This window comes from Epinephelus fuscoguttatus, linkage group LG18, assembly GCF_011397635.1.
Source record: "Epinephelus fuscoguttatus linkage group LG18, E.fuscoguttatus.final_Chr_v1".
Taxonomy (NCBI): Eukaryota; Metazoa; Chordata; class Actinopteri; order Perciformes; family Serranidae; genus Epinephelus; species Epinephelus fuscoguttatus.
In genome coordinates, this window is record NC_064769.1 from 16,844,392 (window position 1) to 16,858,462 (window position 14,071).

At 42.3% G+C, this 14,071-nt stretch overlaps 1 protein-coding gene across 4 annotated transcripts in view; it reads left to right on the forward strand.

The window, feature by feature from the left end:
• Positions 1 to 14,071, forward strand: part of LOC125905619 (astrotactin-2-like) — a 431,706-nt gene that overhangs the window by 283,640 nt on the left and 133,995 nt on the right. For all 4 annotated transcript variants that reach the window (XM_049603723.1, XM_049603724.1, XM_049603726.1 and 1 more), the window contains 2 exons: positions 5,681 to 5,847; positions 11,742 to 11,930. In XM_049603723.1, the coding sequence (XP_049459680.1) occupies positions 5,681 to 5,847; positions 11,742 to 11,930 (356 nt within the window). The remainder of the gene's footprint in view (positions 1 to 5,680; positions 5,848 to 11,741; positions 11,931 to 14,071) is intronic.

The following is a 14,071-nucleotide window of genomic DNA, read 5'->3' on the forward strand; positions in this document are numbered from 1 at the left end:
AGGGGACTCCGACCCACACTTACAACCAAGTGGAAGATGAAACACCTTGCGAAGTCAGCAGCTTCGGCAAGTTTTGGAAAACAATTTGTTACTGTACGATCGGAATGTAGGCTATACAAACTACAGATGGTTGGACTAGCGTAAACTCATCAGTAACTCGGTTGAACACAGCGTCAAAATATTTAAACAAATCGACTTACCCGAACAAAATCGACCAGAACTAGAAGACCTGGTAGGCGCCTCCTGTTTTCAGCATTTCTTCTCTGTTGATTCATCAGACGGAGAAGAATAAACATACCACACGCCACAACACAAGCGTTGGAGCCAGCATTTTCATTGCGTCGCTACTATGCGTGACGTATGCCTGCATGCCGGCCCACGCCAACTTGCATGAAGTGGTGTCCCATTTCTTAGGGAAAGATCTCTACCCTAATATTTCTCACTTCCCTCATCAAGGGTTATCTCGCAAACAAGGGCACTCAATATGAAGTGGAAGATTTAAGGGGTAGAAATGGGACAGGCCCTTAGTTAAGGAGGGATTTAGGAAAGTTCCCAGCAACTCTTAGCAAGGAAGGGACTGGAACTTTTACCTGAGTGAGGAGGTGTGGTTCACACCATTGTCAGGTATGATGCATTCTTTTAATGCAGACACGCCCCATTGTGAGCCTGCAAGGTGTGGACACCCAGTGGAAATGAAATGTTGTCATTGTTAGTGTGATCACTCTGCTGATGGAGGGTTGAGACAGACCCAAGTCATCACTGCTGCACTGTTGCATTTTTACAGTTTTCGAAATATCTTAGTGTTGTGATCATTTTATTTTTGGTGTTATAGCATTGGGTGGGAAATGTGTGCTTATCCCTAATGACATCAACTACTCATATTATCCTTGCACAATCTAATCAGTAGCATTTCATTACTCTATGTCATCCAGCGGAGAATATTTCTCTGACCTCTTTGTCTTTCCACTATTTTCTCCTCTGATTAAGGACCTGTTAAGCCTCTTAAAAGTCCTCCTCATGACTCCTTTTTTTCACCTTAGCTCTTTTAAGGGCTGAGACACTATGAATAACTTTTATCTTTACAAGGACCAAGTCCTTAGTTTAAGGGTGAATTATAAGAATTTTCTTAGAATTCCATCAGTAGGAGCAACTCATTGTACTAGGAAGCTGTGTCAATATGGCCCTTGAAACCCTGGATCAGAAATAAGGTGAGCACACATTAAGTTATCAGAAAAAGTCGCCGGGCACACAGGTAGTGAGCCAAGGGCCCATGTCCGACTTGCCAAACAGTGTAGAGGAAACTCTGATTTGTAGTGTCAAACTGCCGATATGCACCTCCCCAGAAATGTAACTACACGTAGCAGTGACACAGACCTCCTGTCTGTTTTTGTAAGCTGAAACCATTTCCTTCACTGGAAAGGAAGCTTTTATTTACTTTAATCTCACAGATAAGAAAAAATTAATTGTGAAGACAATAAAGCCTCCACAAAAATAGCATTTTAAGTCTTGTGTGTGATTTATCCTGGCTTCATATGAGTAGAGGAAATCTTCGCTTTTCGCTAGGCTAATTAATACAATGTAAAACCCATAGGCTTGTGCTAATAACGTTAGCATGTTGTATTTGTTTGGAAAATGTGTTCAGTATTAGACAGTCGTTTTGTCAGTGAACCTTGTGAATTGTAATGGAGCCGAATTTTGTAACGTTACTTTTGTTAAATGTTGCTTTTGTCCCTGGCTTCATATTAGTAGAGGAAAAGTCCGCTAGCCGCCAAGCTAATTTATACAACGTAAAATGCCTTAGGCTTGTGCTAAAAACATTAGCATGTTGTATTTGTCACAAAACTGTGTCCAACAAAAGACAAGTGCTTTGTCTGTGAATGCTGCGAGTTATAGTGAAGCCAATTTGTGTACGTGTGTTTGAAATTGTTGCTATTAAGCCATGTTTAATGTGTGTTTTCGGTGTGTTTTGAATCAACTAAACTATAGGGCTTCACAGAAACCCTGCTGCCGACTAGTGTTTTGAAGGTGTAACTGCAGAGTGACACAGTCACACCACTGCACAAGTATAAATGCTCACAACAGTGCAGGCTACATGCATAGACTGTGTACAGAGCTGATGGACAAGTATAAATCCTGCTTAAATGTCCCTAAAACATAAGCACTGTTCCTTTAAAATTACTGGTAAGTCACTATATCAAGGAATGTGTTACTTTATGACAAAACAAAGAAAAACAGATCATGTCATGAGGCATAAACAAAATCCTAAGTGACAGACAGATCATGGTTTACTAAAGGAACATTTCAAAACATTATAGTAATTAAGTAATTAAAACTTGGTACTATTTATTTCTGTAACTCACTTAATCACATTCTAATTGCTCATATGTCAAAAGAAATATTATCATTATATGAAATGATAAACAGCATTTTTTGCCTGCTTCCAACACATAAGCTGAGTCAGCAGAAAAGTTTATCAAGTGTAACCTCGTTGTTTTCTCTACATAACAATCTTTTGTTTACTTTTGAGATGTGTAATGCAACCCAAATCAGGAACAGTAGGCTATTAAGTCTGTAAGTTATTAATGGTAAGTAAAATTACATTTTTAATGGAGTCCAGCTTTGTTATAGAATGCATCTGCTGTTGTTGCATTTATGCTTAATTAGTGTTTCTTATGCTGGGGGAAATATAATTCATTAAAAAAAAAGCACTTCATAAATTCAATGCTGTACCATAAATTAGTGAATCTGAAGTAGGGATACTGGAGCCAGTGTTCCCCTTCAGATTTGTGTGTATGCTCAGGTGAATGGGATTTGAGAGGAGTTTGATGGCTATTAATGCTAAAATGGAAGTTAAACTAAAACTGAAGGCTGAACCGTAACTGAAAATCTAACATCCTGTGATTAAAGCTTGTGATATCAGTACAGCTTGGTCATGGGACAGATTTATAATTAACCTGACCTTCACCACTGACTTCACAATTATGGGTAAGTCTCACTGCCCTCATTTGAGATTCTGAGTAAAAGTTTGAGATATTTCTGCTCCTCAAATCCCCTCTGTTTGTAATATGTAAAACTGCTCATTTACTACCATTTTTAAAGGAGCAGTGTGTAGAATTTAGTGACATCTAGCAGCTGAAACTTTTACCATGTGCCCAGCATGAGCTCCTGGTTAGAATTCAGTGTTTCTTCAGTGTTTATTGTTAAGGAGGTTTTTAGCATGAGCCAAATGGTATGCAGAAGTCTCCTCTTCTCCAAAACAAACAGATCAGTGTGTTTCTCTGACACTGTTCAGCTTGACACAGGCCATCACCTGCAAATATGTGCTCATCCTTTTTATCTGAAAACTTAAGATCCAGTCAATCAGGAAGTTTATCCGAATTATCCACAGAGGCCTCTTCCTCACCAAAACAAATGGACCAGGTGATTAAATCCTGTAAAAACACTGAGTACAGCAGTTTCATATCAAAAATCGTTGTTTTTCCGACACTGTTTGGTGGAAAAGCTGCTAACTACGTTGACCAATGTGTGAATGTGAATGGCAGAGGTGGGAGTAAGTCACACATGTGCAAGTCAGCCAACTGCAACAGCAAAATCCTGCTGTTACATTAACAATCTAATGAGATCAGATACAGTCGTAGACTACAACAGCCTCAGGGGACATTTTCACAGCACTTTTTCCTTGTAATACTTTAAGTACGTTTCCTGATTATACTTACATACTTTTACTTAAGTAACATTTTAAATGCAGGGAGTTGACTTGTAACAGAGTATTTTTGCAGGGTGGTATTTGTTGCTTTTATTAGAGTAAAAGACTTAAAGGGATAGTGCACCCAAAAATGAAAATTCAGCCATTATCTACTCACCCATATGCCGATGGAGGCTCAGGTGAAGTTTTAGAGTCCTCACATCCCTTGCAGAGATCCAAGGGGAGAGTGGGTAGCAACACAACTCCACCTAATGGAGGCTTACGGCGCCCCAGATTCAAACGTCCAAAAACACATAATTGAAACCACAAAATATCTCCATACTGCTCGTCCATAGTGATCCAAGTGTCCTGAAGCCCCGACATAAAAAGTTGTTTGGAAAAATCATTTGAAAAATCATTTGAACTCTGTTCTTAGGCTAAAAACAGAGTTCAAATGACGTTTGAGTGTGGACGAGCAATATGGAGATATTCTGTGGTTTCAATTATGTGTTTTTGGACATTTGAATCTGGGGCGCCGTAAGCCTCCATTAGGTGGAGTTGTGTTGCTACCCCTTCTCCCCTGGGATCTCTGCAAGTGTTGTGAGGACTCTAAAACTTCACCTGAGCCTCCATCGGCATGAGGGTGAGTAGATAATAGGTGAATTTTCATTTTTGGGTGCACTCTCCCTTTAAGCACTTCCTCTTCTGCTCCAAGCCCTCTGGTCAGGGTGAAAGACTCCTCTCACATACCTGCTGCTGTCAGAGAGCAGGTGAGATAGCAATGCCCAAACACAAGCCAAGCAGGAAGGGAGTGCCAAAAAAAAAAGTCACGCCAAGCACACATACACACACTCACAGTTTGTAAACTTATGTTGGCACAGCAGGCAGGAGCAGTCGTTACGCACTGTGGCAGTATCAAAACCTAGTCCAAGTAAGAGGAGAGCCTGAGCATATAAAGCTAGCAGCGCATGTATCAGCTCCCACAGTGGTGAGTGTGTGTGTAACGACCCAGAGCTGGTCGCAAAGCACGTTCAATACTGAGTGAGTTATTGAAAACTTAACTTGCACGTATCACACAGGTGGAACTCAATAAAAGCACACGGTGACGCTCATGATGCCGCTGTACATGCTGCCATTCCTCCCCTACCTCTCGTGAATGGCTCTACCTAGAGTCAGAGCTTGGTTTGTCTATTCTGGGCTACTGTAGAAACATGGTGCTGCAACATGGTGATCTTCGAGGACGCGCTTCCTATGTAGATATAAACAGCTCATTCTAAGGTAACGAAAATATGACAATTGTTATTTTCATGGGATTACACCAAACAAGCTAACTTATTGTATTATATTACACTGCTGTTGATACATCCTTCTAAATCCTGCACACTGGAGCTCCAAGTTATTTGTTTCTATTTTTCTCTCCAATTTGTAACGGACAAATCCCCACACACTAAATTGCTTCTCACTGCTTACACACTGCTTGTTGGCCTGGGGAAGGTGTAGACATCTCACGTCTCCTTCGATAAACATGGAGTCCCCTGCCACTCTTTTCCACCTGTCAGTGTGGAGCCTCACCAGGAGAGCATAACACATGTGGAGTTTTGTGTTTGGCTCGAAAAAAACCCCCAAACAAACACAGACCTCAAGTAGTGAGATAAGCTGTAAGGATGATTCCAAGCTGCCGCTTTACAGTGTTTCATATCTTTAATCACATAAGAAAGAACCTCCATGTTTTCTGTCTCCTATCAAATGAGATAATTGTCGTCTTTTGTTCTTCTGTCTTTGAATTCCTCAGTATCCCACAGCCCACTTCTCCTCGCTCATCGCACTATATTTGCCTCCTTGGTGCCGCCTCGTCCTGATTAAAATGCGCACGCTGACCTCTGCGCTTTACTCTCTTCTTCTCTCCCCCTAATTTATGCCTTCCTCCTCACCCTCTCTCCTCATCTCCCTCCCACCACCTCTCCTCCTCTCTCTCTGTCTCTTCTTTTCTTGCAGTGTCCTGAGGGGCTGAGGCCAATGAAGGATGGCTCAGGTTGCTATGACTACTCTAGGGGCATTGACTGCACGGATGGCTTCAATGGAGGCTGTGAACAGCTGTGTCTCCAGCAGCTTGTGCCCCTTGAAGATGACCCCAGTTCCAGCAACGTGCTCATGTTTTGCGGGTGAGAATAACCAACGTTAAAAAAAAAAAAGAAAAAAAGGTGTCTGCAGACTGGAAATACAGCTACCTCATAAATAGGCTTCGTGAGTGATATTTCAATCAGGACATTCTTTCTTAGGAAATGAAATGTGTAAACAGGAAATACCTGAAAACTGACTTTTTACCTCCTGCACAATATCCAGGGATACACTGAGTCTGTGAACGCCCCCTTCTTCATCCTACACATTCCACTGAGCTGATATACAGTACCCGGACTGCTTTCTTCCACCTCCGCAACATCTCCAGCACTGAGGTCTTGATCCTTGCATTTGTCACAACCTGTATTGAGTACTGTAATGCAGTTCTCTCTGGTCTCCCCACCAAACTCCTTAAAGGGAAATTCCGGTTTATTTCAACCTGTCTCCTATTGTCCTAAATTTGTTTCAAGTGACTAGTGACATAAAAATAATAGTTAGCATGTTAGCCATTAGCCTAGATACAGCCGGGGCACATAGTAGCGTCAAACCTGTTAAAACGTAAGTGAACGGGCATACTTCAAGTGCAAAGTTAGTCTACTAAACAAGCTTTTTTTCCACAAAGACCGCCTCATATTGTTAGGATAAATGTCAGAGTACACATAGAAAACGACATGTAAACGTGTTGTCTTACCTTACCGTTGCGGTGCCATGTTTGCTTACCATTTAGCTCTGCTTTCCAAAGCACGGCCAAAATATGGCGAGAACAAGCAGCAATACCGTGCCTGAAATTTCGCGAACTCTAGATAAAGCCCAGCTGGATACTACTCCAGGTGGAGGTGTCTCGTCCTCGGTCACATCCAGACCTTGAAAATAAGGCTGCAACCGGTCCCATTCCTTGCAACAGAGGCATTCCTCTTCTGTGGGCATTGGGGCACAGCATTCACAGGTACACCACCAATCTCCAGAGCTACGCAGCCTTGCAGCAGCCATTCCTCCTCTCTCGTCCTCTACCTGTTGTGCCTCTCTCTCTCCTCCTCCGTTCTTCAATTTCACGAAGCTCTTCGTCAGTGTATTCTGGCTCAAATAAATAAGGGCGGCCATCAAACTCTGCAAAATCAAATTCCTCCTCCACAAAGTCGAAGTCTGGCAAAAAGTCAGCCATTATTCTATAAATCTTTCATAAAATAAATGAATGAACTTTTCAGGCTACTGTCCAGTTCTGCCTTCCAGCTGTTGCTGCTTGTTCTCGCGAGATTTCAGGCGTGGTATGAGGTCGCTGCTTGTTCTCGCGATATTTCGGCCATGCTTTGGAAAGCAGAGCTAAATGGTAAACAACAAACATGGCACCACACCGGTAAGGTAAGACAACACGTTTACATGTCGTTTTCTATATGTTCTCTGACATTTATCCTAACGATATGAGGCGGTCTTTGTGGAAAATAAGCTTGTTTAGTGGACTAACTTTGCACTTGAAGTATGCCCCTTCACTTACGTTTTAACAGGTCTGACGCTACTATGCGCCCTGGCTGTATCTAGGCTAACGGCTAACATGCTAACTATTATTTTTATGTCACTAGTCACTTGAAACAGATTTAGGAAGATAGGAGACAGGGTGAAATAAACCGAAATTTCCCTTTAACGGGTTTCAAATCATTCAAAACTCTGCTGCCGGGATCATTACCCACACCGCATCATCCGTCCATATCATCCCCATTCTCATCCAACTACACTGCCTCCCTGTTCAGTATCGGATTGACTACAAAAACCCTCTGCTCACCTTCAAAGCCTTCCACAACCCTAGCAAACACCTCACTGCGCTCTTCCCTCTGCGGGTCTCCTGACCATTCCCACCTCACGCCTCAGCACCATGGGTGCCAGTGCTTTCACCTGCACTGCCCCCAGGCTCTTCAACTCCCCACCCCCACACATTCGACAGGCTGACAGGATAACAGCCTTCAAATCCCATCTCAAAACCCACCTATTCAAGCTGGCATATGCACTGTGCAATCACTGTGTATTACTGTTTTTACCCCCAATATGTGTTTGCCAAATTCACGTCACTTGTTTCATATGTTATGTTATGCTCTGTAAGGTGACTTTGGGTATTTTGAAAGGCACCTCTTAGATAAAATTTAATATTTATTATTTTAGTATGTGGACTGGGGGAAGCTTTTCTGAGCACCTTCCCTTCAACTACACTGTGTCACATTGTTATCTCCAGGGAGTTTCCATTTGAAAAAGGTTACACTGCGGCCATGCAGCCACCTGTGTTTCACTCTGGCATTCCAACAGTCCCCTTTTCTTTTCTTCCCTTTTTATTTTTGAACGAATGTGTGGAAAGAAATCATGTTCCACACCATTATGCCAACACTACCTTTTACCCCATATACCGAGCAAGATGGATCAGTGGGTTCACACTGTTTGTGTCATGCTGGTCGCAGCAATCTTCTAAGCACCACCACAACACCTTTTCTATTTTCTCTCTCATCACATATGTCATCTTTGAAGGAATTTCTACTTCTGCTACTGAGAATGTAGTGGAGGAAAATCCAAGAGGAATTTGGAGATAGTGATCTGTTAACTAGATGCTGATGTAGTAGCATTGATCATGCCACGCTGCAAGATGCTAAATTCATGGCACTGCGGGCCCAGTGCTGGGATGACTGATGCAAAGAAACTATGAATTCTTGTCAGTGTGCAGCTCCTGACAACTTTTTGGGTCTCAGGCAAGTGGGAACTGAACAGAGGGAGCTGGATGACAGGTGAAGGATATCCTAATTCTCCTTGAGACGTGTCAGGTCCACAGTGTGAGATGGCATATTCTTTTTCCCCACCGGAACAGTAGGTTCCCTTTCACTGTGGGTGAACAGGCCAACACCAAAATGCAATTTTCAGCAATGTCCACATTTCCTAATGTCATCAGTACAATTGATTTGGACTCACATTTCTATAAAAGCACCTCAGGAGGATGAAATTTGTTTTTGTCAATCAAGAATATGTTCATCCCATCAGTGTGCACACCCTCTGTGACGCACAAATGGCTCTAACAATTGCTGTTGCACAATGGTTGGGGTCAAGAGACATAGCTTCCCCTTCATGCCAGGAGAAGACACTGCTTCACCAGGTCTGCTGCATTTTCAAGACAGCGTTGCCAACAACGGCAGAGTCCTCTTTCCCACTGAGGCGCTGAGACCCGATCAACCACGGGAGCCCAGATCTCAGAGCCAGCCAACAGCAGCAGATACTCATCCTCCTCTGTAAGGGAGGATTGTGCAGATAAATGCAGGAGATACGATAATTGTGACTGATTGCACGGTCTGCTGAATTCTGCCCCCCATTTAAATGTGTTTCCAGCAGAGCGCTTGTGTCCACAATTTCTACAATGACAACTGCAAGTGCACTGCTTTGCTAATGTAAAAGACATTCTGGCCAAAAGCTTACAACAATAAGGGCCAGATGTAAAAAGGATTATAGAGTACCAGCCTTGCTTTTGTACAGCATGGATATATTTTGACTGCTAGTGTTTGTATTTAGCTGGATGGTGCTGCCCATAGATTGGTGGTAAGTGCTCTACAGATACACCAAAGAAAAGGCTAAGGTGTTGGCTGGGTAGTTTTCTGTTTTTTCACCCACAGATGACCATTTATGTATCAATTACTCACCCTATGTTGAATTTGTGAAGAAAAATTGCATGCCTCCGACGAATGAAGAATTCAAAAATTGAGAAAATTCTGTATGAAATGAAATGACAGCAGTAAACCTTTATCAAAAGATTAGTTTACAAACTCTCACACAACTCATGCAGTATAATCCAAGTCTCATTTATTCAGTCGTATGCTCAGTACTTTCCAGACAGATAGGTCTTTCAGAACGGGAAATGACTAAATGTGAAACTTGTCCATGCTCTCTTCAAAACCAGACTCCATTGCCACAAACAGTAACTTTACTTTGTTGAACAAGGCAGCTGATGGTCTACTGCTGCAACCCGTTCTCATCCTGTAGTTGTCAAATACTGCCGCTTGGTCATTGACTTCCACGTCAGACACCGGCGAAAAAGGTCATTCAGCTGTACAAAATGCTGCTGGGTGCCGTCTGATTGGAACGCTGCCGCACAATAACGTAATTTCAGGTACTTGAAAGTCTCTGTAGAGCAGGTGGGGCGGGTGGTGGATGGTTCCAACAGACACCAAACTTTCACCCAGGATCCCGGTGCTTGTTTCCCATATGAATGTAGAGCCAAAAGATGATGTTTTTTTCTAAATCTAACCACACACTCCTGTTGCCTAAGGTCCGGACTACACAGAATGCATTTTAACAGCTGGTGGCGCCTTTTTGTAATTGGTTTTAATGAGAATGAAGCTTGTGGTTTTTAAGTTGCGATGTGCCTTGCCTTTCTGCACTCAAGGCGCCTTGCATTTTTGCCAGAGTGCTCTGAACTCTTCAAGTTGAAAAAACTTCAACTCAGAATGGAGAAGCGCCCCATGTCATCTCTTTTTTCCCCATTGTCCAGTTGGGTGTATTTATAGGCGGGCCTTCTGTGGCAACAAGTTTACAGTTGGTAAACAATGGAGGGGAAACTCGGGGTAGCGGTTGCTGGATATGGCGATAGACGACGATAGACAGCAGGTCTTCAGACTGCCCCTGAGTCATCCTAAAATATGCCTGGAAACAGCCATCATCGAGGAGAAGCTCATGGACCAACTGGTGGTACTCCCCGTGATCCACCCTCTTTTTAGGGTCTCATGTACCCACACAGATCTCTGTCTCCCTGTGCCCAGCAAACTGTTTGCTGACAGCCTCTCACCCTCAACCAGAGCTACAGCAAGTAGTGGTAGATTGATTATACAGGAGTGTTAGTGTAAGGATGTGGCGGGGTGATTGCCTGCCAACAATAAAAAGGGGCAGCAATTGTGTGATTGGGGCCTGAACCCAACCACGTGCTTCTACTCCCCAAAGCTAACCACATGTGTTTCTTGCATGAAGAAATAAATGTAAATACAAGGATTTATTGACACAAGTTAATTTTGGAAAAGACTGTATACATCTAAGCAGCAGAAACTGTACATTTCTTGTGAAAACAGAAGTGTATTTTGAATAGACCCAATGCATGTAACAGGCAGAAATTGACACGGCGTCCGGGAAGGTCAACAACAGATGCACCCAGGATACTTAGTGCGTAATATGTAGGCACAAAAGTCCACTGACCAAGAGACAATACGTGACGAGTTAGGAGTGAGGAGTTAGGAGTTTGTGTGTGTTATTCTGTGACTTTGGTGAATCCAACCTACCCCTTTAAAACACCAAAGTCACACATTAAGAGTGTGTAGGCCTACACAGATATTTTGATATAGTTTTACTGTTGACCCCTATGACTTCAATTCACCAAGAATTTTCCCTGTTTTTGGATTTTTCGTTCATTGGGAGAGTGCGAGAAAAACAAAGTTTTCTTCACAAATTTAACTTAACATGACGTGAGTAATTCATGTATAACTGTCATTTTGGGAGATAAAGTATTCCTTTAAAGTAGTAAAATGTAAACATCTGTGTACAGGTTCATCTAGTTCCAGGCACCCTTGTGTTTGGTATTTTATTCTATCATCAAACTTCAACATTTACGCCACAATTCATCCTCTAATCTCGCCATTAACCACACTCGGTGGTGTAGTGCAGGGTATATGCAGGTATATGGGGTATACCCATGTCTTTTCTGGCCCTTTTATAGTTTACCCATCTATCAGCCAAAAAGCCATTGTAATATAAAGGAGAGTAAACCCACTTCCTTCTCTGTAACCTACCCATCTACCTAGTAGTACGCCCACCTCATCACCTCCCACTGCACCACTGCACACACTGTATGTATCCTTTCACCTCAAGTGTAAATAGGTTCAAATACATGACACATTCTACATTATATTGACAGCTTTCCTCTCCTCCTCAGGTGTGTGCAGGAGTACAAACTGGCAGGGGACAGCCGCTCCTGCCTCCTGCTGTCAGAAAACTGTGAGGGACCAAAATGCCCAAGGCAGGATGTCCACTTCAATGACACCCTGTTTGGTGAGATGCTGCATGGATACAACAACAAAACCCAGCAAGTCAACTTGGGACAGATATTCCAAATGACCTTCCGGTAACTAGTGTACAAGTACACACATTCACACTTACACAGCAGCACACTCATCGTCAGAATAACATTTTCCTGTTGTTGGTGGCTATCTGATTTGTTGTTCTGTCCTTTTCTTTGATCTGATTTAGACTCGTGTGTTATCACTCCTTTTTCTCTCTGTTCTTTTGTCCTTTTGTCTCAGTTTTGAATAGTATTATTTCATTATTTCTACTGGTTTGGATTACATCAGCAATCTTCCTTTGAGACCTGTTGTTTCACATCTTAACTGTTTACATCTTCCTGCATCTCCCAAGACAAACCATCAGGAGTAACGGCCATCTTTTATCAGTTTTGGGTTGTAGGAGAGATAGAAAGGCTTGAGAGCTCAGCGGAGCAGCTCTGAGAATCAGTAGTCAGGGTTTGCCGTTGGGGTGCCGCATCTGTGTTTGCACAGATGTGTGTGTGTGTGTGTGTCAGAAAGAGAAAGTGAGAAGGGGATGAGAGAGTGATGGTTGAGTGAGGATTGAGACTTATCCCATTGCAGTTCTCCCTAAACTGTCAGCCCTGTGAAAACCTGGCTCGCTCTGATAAGTCACATGCTGTTTGTGGTGAAATGTGCCTGTAATCACAGCGAGATGATGAGGGTCTATCTATGCACATATACAGTACACACAGAAAAACAGCCTCTATCTCGCTTCTCTCTTTCTGTCTCTCTCTTTCTGTCTCTCTCTCTCTCTCTCTCTCTCTCTCTCACACTCACAGACACACACACACACACACACACACACGCACGATACATCTACACAGTTTTTCAAGTAACCATCATCTGTTCTGCCCTATGGGTCACAATAGTTGTGCTTGGCTAAACACAGCCACATGATCTGTCTGCTGTAAGTCCCCAGGGTCCTTGGAATGTTGTGATTCAGGATTTCTTCAGCACACATGGCACACTGGATACAGCTTCTATTGAAACAGAGAACAAGTCAACCAGTTTTTCTTTCAATCATTTGCAGCCTGCTCTCATTGAAAAAACGATCACATAGGTTGACCGTGGGAGCAGCTAATTATTGCCCATACTTAAGTAAGATGGCATCCTCTAGTACAGTAGTAGTTATTACATGAGCAGAGGAGAAAGTGATGTGACGTAGCATAGAAAGCAGCAATGTCCATGTAGTGCTGTGCAAATATAAGCAAACCCCCAATAGGGTAGATGGAAGAGGTGATGGATGGGTCAAACAAACACAGAACTAACACCCAGCAGACCAGAGTTCATGTCCCAAAGTCAATGCTGACTTCTTTTAATAACAATGTAGCATGCTACACTTGTCACACATGTGACGCCTGTTATGTGACATACATCACATTACGTTAGTCACGAAAGTACTGACTGTGCATTCCAGTACGCATACTACCCTACAATTTACTATGCTAGAAATTTAGTACATCCCAATACATAGTATATTAAATGCAGTATGCAAAGAATACCAGGATGTTCTACGACATCCGGTGATATTTTGCAGTGTGCAAGCCAGCTTTTCTGGCTATTCTGACCCACAATCCTCCGCACACAGTGGAAGACACTTCACATTGACTGAGTCAATGACAGCTTGACAGTTCACTGATAGCTGTCAGAAGCCACAATGACAAATGGCAGCGCATTCAAGTGACCGTTGACCAGTTGAATAGTAATAATAGGAATATTAATTGTTGTTTTGTGACTAAAATAATCATAAAGATTACCAACAACAAAAGGACTTAACTACATTATGAAAGTAACAGTAACAGAGAAATGCAAATGCAATTCTACTGGGGTGAATATGTTAGAATTTAATGAATTAATTAATATTTTTTTTATTTTGGTAGCATACATTTGGAGAAACAAAGTTTATTTCACACACATTTTCTCACAGTCAATAACAGAAAAAGGAATAGGCTAAAGCCCCAGGCTTATTTTTGCCTATCATATATCAACCAAAGGACAACCCAGAATATCAACCATACCAAAGAAAATAAATAAATAAACAACCCTCTTACATTATAATTTCCTTCTCTTGATAAAATAAAATTGAATGTAGACAGGAAGGCTTTATGTATCATTCGAAGGGCTCTTTTCTGAAGTTTAACTAAAGGGTCTATAGGGTAGATGCATTTTCTCAAATTTCAGC